The 22,101-nt window shown below is 36.6% G+C and overlaps 1 protein-coding gene across 2 annotated transcripts; it reads left to right on the plus strand.

Annotated features, from left to right (window-relative positions):
- Positions 1–346: 346 nt before the first annotated feature.
- Positions 347–21,866, plus strand: LOC125668326 (polypeptide N-acetylgalactosaminyltransferase 5-like). Of its 2 annotated transcripts, XM_048902305.2 has the most exons (12): positions 347–412; positions 5,419–5,782; positions 9,154–9,307; positions 10,243–10,409; positions 11,881–12,045; positions 13,160–13,373; positions 14,138–14,255; positions 14,399–14,593; positions 18,242–18,370; positions 19,470–19,568; positions 19,879–20,007; positions 20,194–21,866. In XM_048902305.2, the coding sequence occupies exons 2-12, from the start codon at positions 5,452–5,454 to the stop codon at positions 20,329–20,331; spliced, it is 1,839 nt and encodes a 612-aa protein (XP_048758262.1). In that variant the 5' UTR covers positions 347–412; positions 5,419–5,451; the 3' UTR covers positions 20,332–21,866. The 2 variants fall into 2 exon arrangements, with proteins under 2 accessions (XP_048758262.1, XP_056019717.1); XM_056163742.1 differs by lacking the exon at positions 347–412 and having other exon boundaries at positions 4,028–5,782.
- Positions 21,867–22,101: the final 235 nt, after the last annotated feature.

Consider the following 22,101-nt stretch of genomic DNA (forward strand, 5'->3'; position numbering starts at 1 on the left):
AGTAATGCATGCACTTCCTCTCCTGTTGTTTCTTCTCATTAACTTTACAGACATTTATGAAGTCGGCTTAGCGCTTTTCAGTACTTTGATTTCCGACATGGAACTATTTCACATGCTTAGAGCCGGTCAGTTGCAATACACGCACATGTGCTTATCTTGTTCAGAAGACGCGCGTGTACTGTTGCATTGTATTATTCAATAAAATGATTTCGTGATATGAATAAAAAAAAACACCCCATGTCCACATCGAGTGTCGTGAAGAGAAGAAAATTGCGTGTCATTGTGCGATAACAGTGAATCAAAATTTGTTATCGCTTTACACGACAGCTTTTTTCTTATCACTTTACACGACAGCTTTCTACAGCTTTTTTCGCCGCTATGTTCAACAGACCTTATATTTGAAAACACACAGGTAGGTTCTGTTTAGAAGCAGATGTTTAAAGTCATCTTGGCCATTTTCTTTTGAAGTATAAGAAATAATCATATTTGATTTTTAAAAAAAAATATTTTCAATTTTAGATATATCATTTGTAAATAAAAATCCCTTAAAGCGCCAGGTCATGAATGCCTATCTCTCACTGGGTTTTTTTTTAAACGTGTAGGCTTACTTTAGAAACGGCGTGTTTCTATCTCCAATTCAATACATTCCCAAACTCGATTCAGCAGATTTTGACACTAACGTTTTGCTTAGCAAGTGCATTTGTTTATAAAATGTGCATCAAAATGTGATTTCCTGAGGGACCGGTCAATATTTATTGGGGGATGGGGGTGGGGGGTGGGGACCGGTGCAAAATGCAATAGGACACACATTCATTTTGACTTACATACTGATAGGACTCCAGCTTTTTTTTATTTTCAACACTGATAGGACAGCTATATAATTTTTTTCTAAACAAAATATTATAAAGTATTCTAAACTTTTAATTCAAATATCTTACAAACAATAATACTGAATTGTGTCACAAACTTAAAGCAATACAAGCTGTAACTGACAGTAAATAAATTGGAAAATAAAAGAACCCATATTCAACATATTTGTGATGGAATACATATAACTCCATAGAATCAGAGTGAATATGAATCCGTCAAATCAGCAGAAAATGTCGATTCATGAATCATTGTCATCCTGTCAGTAATTCCTGCTCGTGAGCTCCGATGTGCCTTGACCCCGGAGGTCACCAGTTCGAAAAAAAGAAGCGAAAGAGACACATTGAGCACGTGTCAGATTTGTAAATAATTCAACATGGAAACTTTATAAAACATTTACTATCAAAATTTCATTAGAGTGCCACATTTGCGTAATTATCACTTTTTTACACTTATAGTACTGGTCATTCATGAAATGATATAATATTTTGAAGCAAACGAAAAGTGTAGTTCACGCCAGTTTCCGTTTTTGTATATGACCTTGGTCTCAGCAACCTTATGTTCGGCATTCATCGTTCCCACGTCCGTGTAGGCGTGTATACGACGCAATGGCGGTTTATACGAAATGATTATTGTAGATATGCTTTCAAACAATATTCCTTTGTTTATTTTGCTAAATTTTTCTACAGATCTTGGGGATCATATTAATTATACCGATAGGTGTTATTTGTTGCATGATTGGATAGTTGAACAAATACCGACAGTTACAGCTTTAAAGTGTATAGTTCGAATTACGACAATTTTGTCCCGTCTTGTAAAAACCCTCATCTCATGTATGTAGTTATGAGGCTGTATGACATGTCATACATTATTTCACCTGTTTTAAGCAAAATTATTTGATTTCAAATTCGTGTTTACAAACAATCACGTCACACTGCCATTTCAAGTGACAGTCACGTGACCAGTTCAAACTTTCAGATCATCGATGGTCTTATCTGTGTAAAGCTGTGTATTTTGTTACAACAGTACTGTGCCATAAGTTTAATAGAAATAAAAATATCAAGTACCTCTTAGTAATTCGTTGTTTTACGCTTTTTCAGCCTTAAAACTAGAGAGTTGCGTATGGGTTAATACATCATGCTGGGATTCCCCAACGCGCGAGGGGCTATTTAGAGACTCCTAACAATGTATAATTTATGTGTCATCCGGAACACCTCGAACCTTACAACGAAAAAAAACACACACCATGTTTTCGGTGAAAGGCCAGAGGTGCCCCGGGTGATTTATGTGTACCACACTATATTTACTTTCTAAATAATCTTCTCACTGTTTTCTTTCACATGCAAATGTTTTCAGGCATGTAAGTAAGGAAAAGTTAATAACTTTTAACACAAATTAATCTGCTTGAAAGTAATTATGTACAAAAACAAGAGGCCCAAGGGCCTAGAATCGCTCTTCTGATAAATTGTACAACCCCCACCATTTCTATTCTTGGCCTCTTAATATTCTAAATCTTTAGTTAAATCCTAAGAATTCAAAAAAAGTAGGTCAATGTGACCTACTTTTTGGTTTACACATTTTGAGAACCCAAGAAATATCAACTGACAAAGTTTGATGATTTTAAGCCAATTAGTATCTGAATATTGAAATATAGCTGTCAAATTCCAATCGTAGGTCATGGTGACCTACTTTTTGGTCAGCGAACTCCGAACATGCAAGACCCATCAACTGACAAAGTTTGATGACTGTAGGTCAAATAGTATCTGAAATATATAAATATAGCCGTCCAATTCCAAAAGTAGGTCAAATTGACCTACTTTTTGGTCGAAACCCTTCGAACATACAAGATCCAACAACTGACAAAGTTTGATGACTGTAGGTCAAATAGTATCTGAAATATATAAATATAGCCGTCCAATTCCAAAAGTAGGTCAAGGTGACCTACTTTTTGGCCGACACACTCCGTAGACTCAAGATGCATCAACTGTCAAAGTTTGATGATTGTAGGTCAATTAGTGACTGAAATATATAAATATAACTGTCAAATGCCAAAAGTAGGTCACAGTGACCTACTTTTTGGTCGACACAAACCGAAGACTGAAGACGCATCAACTTACAAAGTTTGATGATCCAAGGTTTTACAGTGCCCAAAATATGCATCTAAAATTGAAAATGTGAAATTTGAATATCTGCAAAATTCAAAAAGTAGGTCACTGTGACCTACTTTTTTTATAAATATGTTTCAAGGCCTCAAGATGCATCAACTTACAAGATTTGATGATTCTAAACCTCTCGGTATTTAAAATAACAACTTAAAATATATCTATAAATGATAAGCCATAAAATTCAGAAAGTAGGTCACGGTGACCTATTTTTCAGTTGACGCATTTCAAGGTCCCATGATCCACCAACTGACAAGTTTTGATGATCATAGGCTTCAAAGTGTCCAAGATATGCATCAAAGTTAATTTTAAAATAAATACCTGCAAAATTCAAAAAGTAGGTCACCGTGACCTACTTTTGAGACAACTTGACACAAGGTCCTAAGATGCATCAACTGTCAAAATTTGATGATCCTAGTCCTTATAATGACTAAAATATCAAAGATTTAAGGAAATATAAATTTAGGTCAACTTTGAAGTGACCTTAAGACCACGCCCTTTGCCCCAGGGTAATGCCTTGAACAATTTTTAATCTACAACATATCCTCATCCTTATATGTAAGTTTGGTGATAATCTGCCCAGTGGTTCTTGAGAAAAAGATTTTTTAGCAACCACTACTTTTGTTTGTATTTTCCTGATTATCTCCCCTTGTTAAAGGGTCACATTCCTCTATTTAGTATGTATGAAAGCCCTTGGACCAATGATACCCTGTAACAAATTTGAAAAAAATTGGCCAAGGGGTTCTTGAGTTATAGCCCTTTTTCTAAAAAGTTTACGCACACCGCACAAATGGCCATAGCATTAGCTCTTTGAGCCTTCGGCTCAGAAGAGCTAATAATATATGAACATCGGATCATGCAGCTTTAATGTAACACTAAAGAGAAAGATTAACTTCCATTGTATCTAAACAATTCAAAACATTGTTGGGGTGGGGTTTTTTGTTCATCATTAACAGCGTAGACAATAATCTTTATTACAATTTGACTACTTTCACTTATCATGAGAATTTTGCTATCAACTTCAAGTTCACAAATTAGACAGAAATGATGAAGCTATGGTGGTTGAAAAAAATTAACACCACACAGAATATAACCAATAAAAAAAAAATTAAAACCAGAATGATATTTAAGAAATAACTTTTGATGGGGAATCGTGTATTTTTTCAAAAGTGAAATTTCTTTATTTTCCTTTTATTCATGTCGGAATCCGCAGCCGTTAAAATAAACGCTCTATGTTCATCAAGATTCATACGCCCATTGTCCACAGATGCAGCGCATTCATGATCGATGAAATGACTATCTATCATTGTAATTTATAAAGATATCATGATTGATTGATTGATTTGTTGTTTTCCGCCACACTCAACATTTTTTCAGTTATCTGGTGGCGCCCAGTTTTTATTGGTGGAAGATAGAACCCAGATACAATGTACCTGGGAAGAGACCACCTACCTTCCGAAAGTAAACTGGGAAACTTTCTCACTTACCGGCGCGAGCGGGATTCGAACCCGCGCCGACCAGAGGTGCAAGGCCGTATGATTTTGAGCGCGATGCTCTAACCACTCGGCCACGAAGGCAAAACCATTGAAAATTCAAATGTATAAAGAATAAATGGTAAATTGGTCAATAAATACAATGGGCATTTACAAGTAAGAGCAGAATGTTTTGTGTGCAATAGCATCATACGCATAAATGAAACTATAAATACAATGTACAGATCTAGATTATGTTTGCACGGGGGTCACAGTGGGGCATTTTTCGTGAGATTCAAATACAATTACATTTGATGTAAAAATAAGAAATATTGAACGTGTATCATTTTATTACATAATATGCGCGTTGACAGTATCAATAGTCTATTAAGAATGGGTGGACTGATATTTGAAAGGGGAAACAGTCGATCGTATCTGGTTTCATGATAAGTGTCCCATATTGTTGGCGGAGGTCAGCGAACTCAACAAGCTACTTGGAATCTGTTGCTTCAGTTTTTATTATTTTTTCAATGTTATCTTTTCTTCTGTATGGATTTAATTATATCAACACGCTGAGAAGAATAAAACTTCGACATGGCGGGGTTTTTTTTTTGTTTTTTTTTTTTTTATACATTCAATCTCCTGGGATTCATAAATTGTCCAATCCCATTCACGTCACCCTGCAAATTGAAGGTTTACCTATAAGGTAATTGAATTATAATGAAGTTTAGAAACAGATGAGTCCAGTCGCTACAATATTAATGGACAAATAGTATATCGCGAGATACAAATAGTACATGTATATCGCGAAATACAAATAGTGTGTCGCGAGATCTAATGACTTAAAAACTTGATAGATTGATTTCATAGATTGGATTTACAGTAACATATCTAAAAATGTAATGCATATTTTGCAGATATCTTATTCTGCTGTTGTTATTATATACGCCATGAATAAAAGTGTAATGTACATCATGACAACTCTTGGATTTATGTGGATTTTAATGACCATATTGGTTCTGCGACGTATGAACGAAAAGATTCTGCTTCATACACTCAAAGACGATGAGTTATTCAGACTCCAGCCGCAATGGACAACAATCATTAAAAAGGACTTTAAATGGAAAAAAGTTAGAAACTCAAATGTCTCAAAGGACAACGACATCTTACTTGATAAATTAAAGCGAAAGGACTTGGGACTTACCAGAATCGTGACGTTGAATGACTATCGAGGAGATATAAATCTTCCACTACATCAGAGATACAACTTGTCAGCTCCAGGTATTGTGCGCTTTAATTTCCGAACGTTGAAATGTACTGTACAATATATTAGATTTTTTAATTAGAAAGTGTCTGATTTTCGTGATATGTGATTTTATGGAATGCTTCTACACAATTACTTATTTGAAAAGTCAAACTTTGTTACCCATAATGCAACAAAGAACACGTGTGCATTGTACCTCCCAGAACGTTTTTGTATCCAATAGTAAAATGAAATTAAGGAGGAATAACATGCCATGGAAATCTGAAATGGATAGGAAGTGAAGGATATGTACAATAATATGTAGAAATTAAAACATTCCAAATTTACCTTATTTAGATAAAAAGGCAGCTTTAGTAGAAAGTATTCTGGAATATTTTTTTTTATAAAATCCCTGCTGGACTCGAAGGCAGGAACTTCAGTTCAGCAGTCGACACATTCACCTTTTGAATAGGGTATATTCTAGTGGTAGTATATTTATATTTCAAGAAGAAGTTAGCCGTTCGGACTATGTATTATTCTTCCCTGAATAGAGACCAGAAAACGTCAGAAACACGTGCATGAATATTTTGTTCAATCTACCAGTCAATCAAAAACGGCTTTGATGTTAACTGAGTACGCCTATATTTAGCCACACAATGTTCGTTTGTAGTTTCAATTCCCATCCCTATCCCTCGTGCACTGTAACCCGGGATTCTCTCCCTTTCAGAGGAGAGAATGGCCTAATCACAAGCAGAGGATCTACGGTCAGGTGACGGAGTTAACAATCCAGACACGTGAACGATACGTCTTCACTGCCCTGTAAGATAAAGAGATCCCATACAGCCCCTGTCAGGTTTCAAACAATGAGATTATTGACTGATCAGGCACAACAAAAAGCCCATAGGTCTTAACGGTCACCTGAGTGTCATATCCCATACTAGGAGTATTTGCATATAAGCCTCAATATGGAGTTCTGTGCACATGTTTATGATCTTTCTAAATACATTCAATTCCTATTCAATTACAGAAAAAGGAAAAATTGAAGCATATCAATTATTTTACCATTCCCTAATTGTTTTACACATTTTCATTATGTGGCCATATTGGCCCTGCACAAGAACCTGAACCCCTGCCCTAGGAGCCATGAATTTTATAATATAAGTCAAAAGCATCATGGACATCATAATGATGCATTTATCTTTTTACACTATATATTGGAGTAGAGAAGAAGATTTCCTAAGATTAAATACATTTTTACTACATGTATATGGTCATATTGGTCTCGCCTTAGGGCCTGCCTGACCTAGAAGTCATGAATTTCCGAAACCGCTCAACGGATTTTGTTCATATTTTGTAGGATTGTTAGTCAACATGTGTAGTTGATCAAATTGCGCTGCCATTTTGATTCGACAATTTTTACAGGAGTTATGGGACTTTGTACGTGCTACACTATAGGAACACTTTGTGGACTAACTCCTCCGAAACTGCTCAACGGATTTTGTTGATATTTTGTAGGATTGTTAGTCAACATGTGTAGTTGATCAAATTGCGCTGCCATTTTGATTCGACAATTTTTACAGGAATTATGGGACTTTGTTGACTTTGTACGTGCTACACTATAGGAACACTTTGTGGACTAACTCCTCCGAAACTGCTCAACGGATTTTGTTCATATTTTGTAGGATTGTTAGTCAACATGTGTAGTTGATCAAATTGCGCTGCCATTTTGATTCGACAATTTTTACAGGAGTTATGGGACTTTGTTGACTTTGTACGTGCTACACTATAGGAACACTTTGTGGACGCAACTCCTCCGAAACTGCTCAACGGATTTTGTTCATATTTTGTAGGATTGTTAGTCAACATGTGTAGTTGATCAAATTGCGCTGCTATTTTGATTCGACAATTTTTACAGGAGTTATGGGACTTTGTTGACTTTGTACGTGCTACTCTATAGGAACACTTTGTGGACGCAACTCCTACGAAACCGCTCACTGGATTTCATTCAAATTTTGTAGGATTGTTAGTCACCATGTGTAGTTGATCATATTGCGCCGTCATTTTGATTCGACAATTTTTGCAGGAGATATGGGACTTTTGTGCGGCGGTGGGGGACATGGCTACGTGTAGCAATGTTGTTGATATTGAATTAAATAAAAGATTTTTAAAAAATGAAATGAAGAACTCTTTGTCATGGTCAAAGTAATTTCTTACATCTTCATGTACATTTTTTCTAGCCAGTTTTATTTTTGCAGCATTTAGAGTCCCCTTTTCATATGAGTCAGGCGAAAATAAAATTTGTCGAATCAAAATGACGGCGCAATATGATCAACTACTCTACAAATGTTACAGGAGTTATGGGACTTTTGTGCTTCAACTTTTTTTGCGACGGTGGGGGACAAGGCTACGTGTAGCAATCTTGTTAAAATAAGACATTTCTTAGCTTTTTTTGTCCAGCCCATAAGGCACTAGGGGGGTGGTAATGAAATAAATTTCACAATGTACTAATATATTCCTCTTATCATAGAGATGCTTCACACCAAACTGGTAACAATGGGCCTTGTAGTTTTCAAGAAGTTAATAATGTAAAATTGTTAACGGACGACGCACGAAGACCAAAGGCAAAAGGTCACTTGAGTGACTCAGGTGGCCTTAAATGTTGTTCACATTGTAATCAAGACTGATTCCTTATCACCCACCTAGTTAGTCCTTGTTGCACCTGAGGGCAGATGGGGCAAGGGCTCGAGATTTCCACGCTGCATGCTCTATCTTGAGGTTTTTTTCTCATATTCTACCCTGGTTAACTTCATTTTCTTCAATTCTGTCTCAGCTCAAAGCATCACGAATCCAGTCTACTCAATCAATCTAAAATTCACACTATATGATACTGGCCGTGGTAGACTAGGGTTTAGAACGTTTGATTCGCAACAGTAAGCCCCAGTTAATAATTAATTCGGGGACGTGTCAAACCGAAGACGTTTATAACAGGTAATGACACGCCCTACATTTTGTCACGAGTCTTTCTTTTAGAAACTAGAAAACGCAGGTTCTGTGTCCGGTAGGTGTTGGAAGGATAAAAAAAAAAACCTTCATTGATCTGGCCCTGAGAGTTAAAATGACACTTCACCTAGCTGGTGAGTGGTGACGTCTCTAAGTGAATGAGAAACTCTCGAATGGATTGTACAAACATGCAAAATAACATTGAACGAAGGTGTAGTTAATGTCCATTTTTTGTACTGTGCTGCCTGTTTAAGTAAACTGTCATTAGGTAATATGCTGTCTGAAGTGTTTCATACCAATTGAGGCCGATCGTTATATACTGATTTTGTCCTGGGTAGTTAATACGAAAATAACTTCCTCTGAGGTTCGGGTGAGCCTTATGGTGTGTATGTATCTGATCTCTTTGTAGGTCAATATGGTGGAGGCGTATCTGTGAACAAATCGTTACTGACGAAGGAAGAGCTCTGGGTATATAACGAGGGGTACAGAAAGAATGGATTCAACCAGTTTGCCAGCGATAAGATTCCTCTGGACAGATACTTGGGGAACGTAACAGAGACAGCGTACGTCACATCATTTTTAGTACAAAACAAGGTTACGTCATTATACCTGTACATACGTAAATGTATTAGAACTACCCCAACACAAAATACAATTGTAAACCATAGGTAACTTTAGTATCAACTTTCACTATGACATTTCTCCACAACTGTACTTTTCCCGGGTTCATAACACGGGTTCGGAAAAATGATAAGAACTCGTAGCACAGGTTCATAATTATATAAATTAGGTAGGTCAATCATTCAAACGCCAAATAAACAAAACAACATGTCATCCTTTGAAATTGTTAACATTGACGGTAAATGACCTTGTTTTGTCGTCAAGGTTGTTCCAAGAGGATGAAATGAAAATTTTTGCAAACGAGACATAAAGACCACGTCACAATCGAATTGAAAGCAAACATTTCTGTGACATTCGGGTTGTGAATTAGACAGTAAATTGACATGTGCGTTTAATGATAGTTATGTGTTAAATAGAATCTTGCACTCGTGCTTATGACATATGAAATTTGTTACCGGATTTGAATATTTCCCTCGCCAAGGCTCGGAAAATATGAAATCCGGTAACTCATTCCATTAATTTCATATTTCGTGTAATCGTAAATGAATAATTTCGATAGAGTATAAAAGTGAAGATAACAAACAGTAATCAATCTCATAACTCCCATAAGGAATACAAAATAGAGAGTTGGGCAAACACGGACCCCTGGGTATACCATATCAAGGTTTTAATTTTGATTACGTTTACTAGGTTATCAAACTATTCGAAAAGATACATGTATTCTAAGATATATTCGGTTGCTTACTCAAATGTCCATAACAAATAAAGATATCAAACTTTTACTATTTGGAGTAAATTATATATTGACTGTAATGTATTGGTTATAGTATCTAAAAATAGAAGAAATACCTTTAGAATTCTTATTCTTTTACTGTAGATGCAAACGGAAAAGCTACAGAAGGAATTTACCCACGGCGTCTGTGGTGGTTATATTCTATAACGAGGCCTGGAGCGTCCTCTGGCGGACAGTACACAGTATATGGAATAACTCCCCACGTCGTCTTCTTAGAGAAATTATACTGGTGGACGACGCCTCTGTTCATGGTTAACTTATTTACATGCATCATATTTAAGGAAAATTAACCACTATTTACATATAAAGTTTTAAATCCTTTTCAAATACGTGTAATCATCATCTTAGAATATTACCATGTCTTTGATAACGTGATTCAGTCCTACAGGTAATTCACGTATATATGTATAATCAGGTTTCCTCAGTATACTACCAGTAACCTAAACAGTTTGCTGACATACCCCTCTCTGATTTAGGTGACAGTTGTTTTAGTTCTGAAACTTGTGGGTAGGGAGTATATATTTAATATATTATGACCCTCAATTACTTGTAATCCATACATACACACACTAACACATACTGGTCACAAACCATGCTGTGAGCAGATGCCCCTTTCTCACTTTGTTGGGGTTTTTTGGGGTCTCATATGGGCTAAATTTGAACCACCTTAACTCCATCTTAGTACCCTGCGAGGGGATTTAGACAATGTACACAATCAACTCTGTCTGCCCTTCTTAAACATATACCTTTCATCTGGACCCATCCACCTTCCCTCTCAACTACAGACCATATGTTGCACCCATGTAGGTTTTCCATCCCTATGCTAGAAATTACGGTGACACCTACATGTTGCATATAATGTTTTTCATTAAGCACTCGGCTACAATTGGCCTAATTTTATTTTACACTGTTTTACATGTTTAATATCACTTCAAATATGGGATGTTTCCATTTTTAAGGAATTGTAACCTGGCCTATAGTTAGAAACTAATCCCTGCTACCATCTATGTTAAAGTATTGATGAACATCTTGGGGCATTGTATATTGCATAATTCAAACTTTGATGTTTTCCTAATTCATTGGGGGCCATATGTCACAGCTGAAGTGGGAAGATCCTTTACCGTGATGATTGACGAAAAATCTAACATACTACATGTATGCAGTAAGATAAGAATACATGTACAGTCAGTAATGTACATTTCTTGAATTATAACGGAACGACACCCTTTTCCATTCAAGAAAGTATTTTTGAAATCGTGACCACGAAATATTTCATCAATAGCATGGGAACCGCACAGGGCATTATCTCGACCGTCCTCTGTAAAAGAGATTTAATAATTCGAAATGTAAGTATGCAGATAATTGAACTGCAGTGACCGAATAACGTAATGCAGCATTTTGAAACACCCCTTACCCATCGATGGCAGCAGTGCGACTCGCCACAATTGAAGGGTGTGTGGTATCGTTGGTATTCAGTGGTCTATTGATGGATAGTTAAATGGGTCAACTTTACCCGACCAACTCCTGTAAACGTTGTCGAGAGTTTGGGTAGTATCTACATGTATGGGTATGGGCATCCCTAACATGTACATGTCATGACTGAGTTTTCTAGACTTTGCTGCCAAATCATGACACTGAATGGCTTTTTTTCCTAGGTCCTTTAATCAAAGTTCTGGCACAAAAGTCGTTTTGTAATCGTTTTGTTTTTCATTTTTCCTATAGAACATTTGGGCGAGAGGCTTGATCAGGAGGTGGCTAGGTTCAGGGATGTCCGCTTAGTCCGTGCCAAGAATCGCACAGGTCTGATTCAGGCCAGAAATCTAGGATTTAGTAGAGTTCAAACAGACGTGGCCATATTCTTAGACTCCCATTGTGAGTGTGCTGAAGGTAGTATAGATTGTCATTAAATGTAGTGTAAATTGTCATTAAATGTAGTGTAGATTGTCATCAGAAGTAGTGTACATTAAAGTCATATATAGCTGTATTTGTATAATATCGTTAGTCATTGAGGTGGACCTAGTCTTTCTCAGATTCACAAAGGACAATTTAGCACATCAATTATGTAATATATGTAGATCACCCACAATGCACTACAGAAAGAATCTTTTTAAAACGGTCAAACATTCAAGTACATTGTATAATAAGGTACTCAAATGTAACTGTTAAATATCTTGAAATCCCATTTAGTTGAATTCATAGGTTAATACGTTTACCTGATCAAGATATATGGCTCATAGCGGTTGTGACCGGTCTACAGGGGATGTTTACTCCTTCTAGGCACCTGATCCTTCCTCTACTATATCCAAGGATCCGTGTTTGCGCAACTCAGACTCTATATTTTGTATTCCCTATAGGAAGTAATGAAATTGATCACTGTTCATTATATTTGCGAACCACAATTAAGCACATCCAGCTTAATCACCATAAAAGTTCAACGTTTTCTGTTACTTTTTAAATGGATTTTTATGACGTTTGGTAATAAAAGAAGAAAATTTATTTATTATATACCCATCAATGTTTCGGTGGGTTTTTTTTTATACTGTTGTTTTCACAGTGTGATCCGATTTTCCAGATCACCACACTGGTTTTCTGATTCCGAGTCAGTATTCTCTGAAACTGATGACGACACAATGCATCAACGCAACGTTTTTTGTGGAAAATATTGACCGCGTCACAAACAAAACTGCGTATTTTTGCGTGAAACTGCGTAAAAATGAAAGGAGAAGAATATTACTTGCTAAAATCCATGTCATATGTCGTATCACCATCGGGCCTTCAGGCTGATATGACTTGTCATATGATTTGTAGCATGCACTATTCCAGAAATATTACAACATGCAATAAGTTTATAGAAATCGTGTATCCCTGAAAACCATTCAATATCATCTTCCGTGATTACAATCTTGTCAATTTAATGAATGGGTTGTTTGAAAACTTATATCATTACATATTAGCGCTTATTTCAATAATAGTAATATAAGTACTGATGTATTTTCTCAAGGATGGCTAGAACCTCTCCTTGACAGAATAGCAGAAGACGACAGAAATGTAGCCGTTCCTCTGACGAACACTATAGATTACGACACGTTCCAGTACAGAGACTCGAAACTGGACAACGCGGTTCTAGGAGGGTTTGAATTTGACCTTACCTATGCATGGCGGCCAATACCCGAAAGGGAGCAAAGAAGACGGGGCTCATTAACTGCCCCAATCAGGTACAGCAATATCAGTATCGAGTACATCTTCAAAAGTCGAGGGTTAAAGATTCGTTGCCTCGCACTAACCCTTGAGATCAGTCACTATTCAAAACATGGGTTCGAGACGCAGGATGATGCAAAACTTTAAAATTGAATCAGTTAATGATGTTTCTTGTTTCAGATGCAAGTGTTGTTTTAAAGAACATAAGCAAAAACTTTTTTAAAAAAAACAAAACAATGACGTCTATTGACGAAAAGATAAGTTAAATGCATATAAAACTTCGTCTAATTGTTTCTTCCAAGGAAATAAATTTCCGAGGATCAATCGATGGATTCTGACTACTGGTAACTGGCCACACATTCTACACCATGTTGTAGTCGCTATGCGTGTTTACTTTGAAAATTCGTTCTCGGACAAATTATAAAAACCGCTTTCGGATTGGCTCCACGCTACAGGCTGCAACACCAATCATATGCTCCGTTTCGAACCCAAGTTTTGAATGGTTACTGACGTTAAGGGTTAGTGCAAGGTAACGAATCGATAACCCTTGGCTTATGAAGATGCATTTTATCTTAAGCTTGTCTGTTCTATGATAAGACAAACTTTTTATTAGTATACATTTACCATTCTTATTAATGTTGTTTGGAACACAGCAGTGTTAAAGAGTATTTGTTTAATGCAACGAGGTGGTCTTAATTTACTCATGCAAAGTGCACGAATTTTCCATTCAATAATGTCGAGGAAAGGTTAGCGATAAATGATTCCATGTATCTTGTTGTAGATCCCCTACTCATCTCGGCTGCTGTTTTGCTATCAGCAGACGTTTCTTCAATGAGCTTGGGAGATATGATCCTGAACTGATGATATGGGGAGGCGAAAATATAGAACTTTCTTTTAAGGTATCGTTCATTCCACCCAAGTTTACCTTCAAAGAAAATTGCAATGTAGATTGTATTTACGTATATAGGTAGATTATGAAAACTAATTGATATCAATATGTAATTTATGGCATGTCAGTAATCATATAGCATTCGTTATTCAGACTTGGATGTGTGGAGGCACGATGGAGATAGTCCCTTGTTCCCAGTTGGGTCACTTGTTTCGGAAAACGATGCCCTACTCCATGGGTAAGGATGGGTTCTTTACCCTGATCAGGAACTCCCTCCGAGTGGCTGAAGTCTGGATGGACCAGTACAAGGAGATATTCTATGACCGCATCTATTACAGTAAAAACATCGTAAGGACAGCTGCGTTTCTTATCATTATTGCAATTACTCAATCATAATCTGTACTGTCCGTATATTCTTAAGGAGTAATGGTAGGGGCATGGCATTTGACGAGGAATAAACGGAAAAGTAGCTGAAAGAATTCAAACTCTTTATATTATATTTTCAAACAAAGTGAAAATATAACAGAGTAGCAGTAGTCTGTCCCTGTTATAGATGAAAGGTGAAGATAACGAACAGTGATCAATCTCATAACTCCATAAAGGTGAAGATAACGAACATTGATCAATCTCATAACTCCTATAAAGGTGAAGATAACGAACAGTGATCAATCTCATAACTCCTATAAACAATACAAAATAGAGAGCTGGGCAAACCTAAATTGCAATTCTTTTAAAGAATCATTGTTGGGATTAGGCATCTCATCCCACCTCTGGTATGTCCAGGGGTCCGTGTTTGGCTAACTGCAATAATATAGCCCTCTACGATTTTTTTGGGGGGGAGAGGGCTACAACTCCTTAGGATCTCCGTAATGGTGCAAATGCGGGAGTCATTCACTCCCGCAACATTTTGGATCATTCTAAACATTTGCTGACTTTCTTTACGTACATGAAATAATACTCTATGTTTCTGAGTTAATATATAAATTTACAACCTAAAACTTACGATTTATGGGGCTCTATTCTACCGTTTTCAACAATTTCGGTATATTCCAATTTCTCGATTCATATTTGTGCGCCATGTTTGATGTACTGAAGTTTCAACTTCCGATTGCCATTTATTTGCATATGCCATATAGGGTAGTATTTACGTCGATGGACAAGTACGGAGGAGAAAGCTATCCTTAAAACGTCAGAATAATGACTGCTAGTGTTTGGCCAACTCTATATTTTGTATTCTTTGAAGGAGTAACAAAATTGATCGCTGTTCGTTATCTTCACCTCTCTATTGATCACTGTTCATTATATTTACCTTTCAATGATCACTGTTCGTTATATTCACCTTTCATTGATCACTGTTCGTTATATTCAACTTTCATTGATCCCTGTTCGTTATCTTCACCTTTCAGTGATCGCTGTTCGTTATCTTCATCTTTCATTTTTGTGTTGATGACGAATATTTATCATCAATATCAAAGGTTCTCCAATGCTTAGGTCCTCAGTATCCACTTGCTTATCGTAAGAGGCGACTAAATGGGGCGGTCCTTTGGATGAGACCTCAAACACCGAGGCCCCTGTCGTAGCAGCTGTGGTACGATAAAGATCCCTCCCTGCTCAAAGGCCGTAAGCACCGAGTCTAGCCTGAATTTTTGCGGCCCTTCACCTGCATTGGTGACGTCAGTGGCGGATTTAAAGGGGGCGGAGCCCCCCCCCCCCCTCTAAAGTTTTCAAATTTAAGGTAAATCGCGGTATCTTGTTTCGGAAAATGTACTAAACGATAAAAGAAGTAATAATTTCTTCCACTTCCAGAGAAATAAATGACAAAATCTTTCGATTTCTTGAATTACTTTATTTGGAGAACTTAATTTTTTTCAAAAAATCCTTAAAATTTGGGTCATTTTATTAATTTCACCTTATTAAAATGATAGAAAACAGTACAAATGACTAAATAGGAGAAACATTTCAAGCCCCATAAAATCTGTAAAATCCAGGAGCTTTGCCCCCTGGACTCCCACCAGGGCTTTGTCCTGGACCCACTGCCTCATAAAGTGGCGCCTCCCGTAGCTGCAATTCCTGGATCCGCCCATATTAGTGAAAAATTCTCGAGTTATACAATGCACATGTTCAAGGAATCGGTCAGCTCATTATATTCCGTTACGTTATTACTCCAATGTCATTAATCGCGGGAGTCTCGAAGAATGGACACTCGCTGTAGGGAGTATGCACAGATATGCTGAACTTCACTTTTGATTGTTATACATCGATGACGTATTATCTATTAACAATAATAATTTCCATCCATATGTCGATTCGATATATCCCTGTGAGCTCGAAATAAAAGACATCACAGAGTCGTCCACTTCTGCTTCATGCTTAGATATTTCATTAAAAGTATATATTATAAAGCATGATAAAAAAAAAAAAGAAGAAGAAAAAAGTATATATCAACGGCAAACTAACAACTCAACTTTATGACAAACGGAATGATTTCGGCTTCTCCATCATCAACTTCCATATTTATGTAGCAATATTCCATTATCACCAGTCCTGCATTTGGATGTGTATATCTCTCAACTGATTCGATATGCAAGACCTTGTTCTGCATATGGTCAGTTTTTTAATCGAGGCAGGTTATTGCCAAAAATGATTATGGTGCAGGGGTTTCAACGGTCTCGTTTAAAGTCAGCATTTTGTAAATTCTATAGTTGTTATAACGATCTAGTTTGCCAATACAACCTATAATTGGATCAAATGTTGTCTGACGTGTTTCACACCGATTAATTGTCAAGCCGTTCTTGGCACACTAATGTTGATTCTGATCATCCGTTTACCTGATCAAGATGTAGGGCTCACAGCGGGTGTGACTTGTCAACAGGGGATGATTACTCCTCCTAGGCACCTGATCCCACCTCTGGTGTGTCCAGGGGTTCGTGTTTGCCCAAATGTCTAATTTGTATTGCTTAGAGGAGTTGTGAAATTGATCACTGTTCGTTGTCTTCACCTTTCATACCTTCGAGAATTTTTCACACATTTTGAGAAGTTCCCCTTTATTGGGGTTGAATCATTACAAATAAACCTACACTTAGCGCTCAGAGCCGTAGCATTTAGGGGTTTATACGTGAAGACGCTTGTCGCGACCTCAGTTTCAAGGTCATATCCAAACGATCCTCGAATCTCACTGTTAGAGAAGTTCTACCGAAGTTTACGTTTAAGGTTAAATGCAGCCAAGACACGAGCGGGGCTCGAACTCACGGTCTTCCGGTCAAGAAACGAACGCACCACAACTGGTTAATTGGTTAAATATACAATCGTAACCCAAAAGTCAATCATTCACATCCCCAAAAACCATGTAGTTCTATAACTGCAAGCACGGCTTAACCTTTTACAGTCGTATTCTTTTTCTTTAGAATTCCGATAGAGCCATGTAATTCGCTCTCGCTCTATACCTCTATTGACTTGTAGGTCAAACTGGTTACGGTGATGTAGTGGTTAGGGCGTTCGATTCGCAACCGGGAGGCTCGTGTTCAATCCCTGCGCGGCGCTAAACCTAAGACGTTTCTTAATTATATCTAGCCGCATGGTATTGGTAGAATATGATACACGGACTATAATGGAATTCTTCCTTGATCGAAAGTACTCGCAATCTCAGCAGTTAGAGATAATGTAAGATGTTGCAACGTGCTCTTTCTTTTTTCTTTCTCAGACACCAGCGTATTCAAACAATGTTTGATGCTAACCGATAGACCGCTTAAAAATGTATCAGTCAACCCGAAAGGGAAGGGAATTCCATTTATATGTGGCAACTTGCACAGGGGCCTGAGATACTCGCCCTTTTTCTATTATTATAATTAAAGAATTCAGTTAGACAATGTTTCGTTTCGTTAGATTTCAATTTGGTTTTGCTTCGTTTCGCTCCAGTAGGTTTCGTTTCATTTTGATTTCGTTTCGCATTTTACAGGTATTCCAATGTTGCTGCTAATATTCACGTATTCTTTACAGGTAAATATTGGAGACTTATCTGAGAGAAAAGCTATAAGGGAGAAGCTACAGTGTAAATCATTTGACTGGTACATTAAACATGTGTATCCCGAAATTTATATTCCTTATGGATGCAAAGCGACAGGCCAGGTCAGTTATGCTTTAATACGTATCACTTGATAGTAACACAATACGGAAATAAGGTTAAACTGCATTGTACCTTGATACAATGACCTCATATCTTATACATTCAAATGTTTTCAATATGTCATTATCCCGTAGGGATCATCCCCAGTACCTCTTACTTGTCGTAGGAGGCGACTAAATGGGGCGGTCCTTCGGATGAGGCCGCAAAAACCGAGGTCCCGTGTCACAGCAGGTGTGGCTCAATTGAGATATCTTCCTGCTCCAATTTCTCATTCCTTAAATCAGAATATAATATGTGACGGAAAAACTTAAAAAGTGTGAATTTACCGGATGATATTAATCAATATGGGAATCTTTGATATCTTTTCACCTTGGTAACACTACATGTACACCTTCCATCTTTTCACCCTGCGTTATTTTCATTTTCAAGCATTTCGTCAAAATAAAGACTATTATGAACCCCAGTTTAGTAAGAAATTAAATGTCTTTTTATATTATTGTGACACATTATCATGGTTCTTTCTCAAATTATTCCAAACCTTGAATTCAGCTCATGAAGCAAACATCCGTGCAAATTTTCTTAGGTACTCGATATTAAACACGAGTGATTGAGAAAAGTAACTATGTTCATTTAAAAGTATGGGACATATTCTGTTTCTTAATACGTCTGTGCGATACATGTATGTTTTAGACAAAGAAAACTTTCATTTATGTTGTTTTTGAGAAAAATAAATAGACCGATCGCTTCAACAATCTGGAAACCGTCCGTTACTGAATCGTTTCACGATGGTCCACGGTGCTTTAGAATGACTGGAATCTATTCATTAACTCTGCATTCCTTCTCAACTGTGTAGGAGCTTCTCGTCAATGCAACGATTAACAAAAGTGGTCAATCAGATCGTTGGTACAACGAAAATAAAATGATATTTACAGGTAAATCTGCCTGTGTGACAATATTGGATTTGACGCCTGAATATGATGTACATGTAGTAGATGGCACCTATGATTGTTGCATTTGGACAGATTTGTCCGAGTCCATGACAATAATTTTATCGTATTGATTATGACCATGAATTAATTTGTAAATACTTTGAATAATCAGGTGAAGATCAACAGTACTTGCATAGATTCCTACGTCAGTGGAAATTTATATGGGAAACCGGTCTCTGCTAAAGGATGTATGTTCCTGGGATTGTCACAGGTACGTCATTGTATTTTTTGTATCATCAATAGAAAATGCAAGACGAAAATATCAATGAAAGAGATTTGAGACAGTATTTTTTGCAGTATTCTTTGGAAATAATTCTCTATAGAACTCAAATGTAAAGTTGTTTATATTAATTTTGATATATACATGTAAGTAGCACATTTAGATTAAATTTGACGGTGGATATAGTGTTATTCTAGGAAATGTTTCTAATCTAAACATTTGAATTGCCACATGAGAGCTTTCTTAGCTTTCAATGGTATACTCCGCCCAGAGAATATTGTAATGATATTATATTGATTAGCATTGGACGTTAACACGTGACAACATGATCAGACGAGACGAGGGTTGTCTGGTATATAACGGGATTAGCAGCGTCCTAGTAGGACCGTGTTCTACCCTCAGCAAATATCTACAGTGGGAGTACACAAAAGTAAAAAAAAAAAATCTTATTCATTGAATTTTCAAAAAAAAAAAAGAAAAAGAAATTGGTAATTCATATGTATTTGCCTGTGAAGCATTCTCTGTATTTCGCAGTTATCACTAATTTTTCTATATATATATATGTATAAAGAAATATTTATTTAACCGTGAAATTAAGTGTCTTTTTTCCCCCCAGGATAACACTATCAAAAGCTATGTTGGCAATGCATGTATGGAACTAGATCAGAAAAAAGGAATAGTGGTTGCTCGAAATTGTTCACGAAGCCTTCTGCAGAGATGGACGTGGAGCAGAAGAACTATAAATCTGTCTTGATTATTGTGTGCAATGATTAACTACATATTCCTTTACTCACAGTTCTACTTAATAAACTCTTCGTGTCATTTTTATTTCATCACCGAGTATTTTGTATTTGATGTTTTCTTTGTTTTATTCATCTGATAAATCATCAGAATTCCGACATACATGTAGCAGGCAGTTTCACAGTCAAAATTTAAAATAGATGTAATTTATTCCTCATTTTTTCCAGAATGAGCATAGAAATTGTATTCACTGTTGATGCTTATTTGATTGTACAGCGGAGAGAGAAAGGGTCACGTATTGTTATAAAAATAGTATCATATGAAACATGTTTGCTTGTTGTGGTTTTCATTTATACTATTATAAATTAATTTTGAGATAGAATGCACCTATTAGAAATTTTAAAGCCTTTTTTATACATCGATTTTAAGGTACATTTTGCGCCGTTTCAAGTTTGGGTAGTTCTGTAATGCCTCTATTTTGTGTGCTTGTGGAAGAGCACCCAATATTTTTCTTAAAGCTGCATGATCCGGCCTGAATTAGGTTATAAAACTTTTTGAGCACGTTTTCCTACTCAAACTCCATGCTGTAAATCGTACTCAAGTGAAGGTTATAAAACTTTTATAAAATCATTCTCGTACTCAAGTGGAGTATTTCATCCTCAAGATTTTTAAAATATGCTTCGTTTTTTTTCGTTTGTTAGGGGTATATATATATATATATATTTATATATTTCAGAAGATGTGCCGAGTAAAGTTTTGAACATAATTTTATAAGCATTGACACATTTTCAAAAGCATGAAAAAGAAATGAAACAAATATTTGGATAACACGGTAAATACGTCGAGTTCTATCCGTGCGCATGATTGAAGTCAAGAGAGAGAAAACCTGTTTGGATTGGACTTATCATTTTTTTTGATAGACAAAATGTGAACTTGTTTACTCAGTCATCGTTCATTTTTTTTCACAAACATGCACACAAACAATCACGAAGTAATTGCAATTCACACTTTAAAAAAAAAACATGATTCATTATACGAAAGTCACAGATGTCCACAAGTTAAGACCACGTGATTTCTCTTTTGTACTTTCCCTCTGTGGTAGCGTTTCGCGCTCAAAATCACACGGCCTTTCACCTCTGTCGGCGCGGGTTCGAATCCCGCTCGCGCCGGTAAGTGAGAAAGTTTCCCAGTTTACTTTCGGAAGGTCAGTGGTCTCTTCCCAGGTGCATTGTATCTGGGTTCTCTCTTCCACCTATAAAAACTGGGCGCCACCATATAACTGAAAAATTGTTGAGTGTGGCGGAAAATGCGAACATTACCGTTTTACATGTTTTGATGAGATTTATGCATATGATTTTTATGATAATATGTTTTGTGTATCCTTGGTGCACGCACTCTGTCATGTTTTAATGAATACATTCTCACGCACTTAGTATTTAAAACAATATAATGATCAAAGAAAAATGGAAATGAAAGAAAAAACAACAAGCGTTTTATTGTATTACACTTGCAAAAATATGTTCCATGAAAATAAATCAGTGTATGGGATTTGTTTCAGATTAATTATTCTAATCAGAAGTCGATAGTGCATATAAGAAACACGTTTGTCCATATTTTGAATGCTTTTCTCTTGAGTTATCCAAGCTTGTTGTCAGTCGTACAATTTTTGTTTGACTGTCATTTATACCAGGCCTCTTGTATCACGCCTTGTCAAAGGAGTCCCAGGATTTGTGGAAATACATTTGATATGCATGTACTTTTAGCTGAGTTATTGCCCTTTGAC

Source organism: Ostrea edulis, chromosome 4 (genome assembly GCF_947568905.1).
Source record: "Ostrea edulis chromosome 4, xbOstEdul1.1, whole genome shotgun sequence".
In the NCBI taxonomy this organism is placed as follows: Eukaryota; Metazoa; Mollusca; class Bivalvia; order Ostreida; family Ostreidae; genus Ostrea; species Ostrea edulis.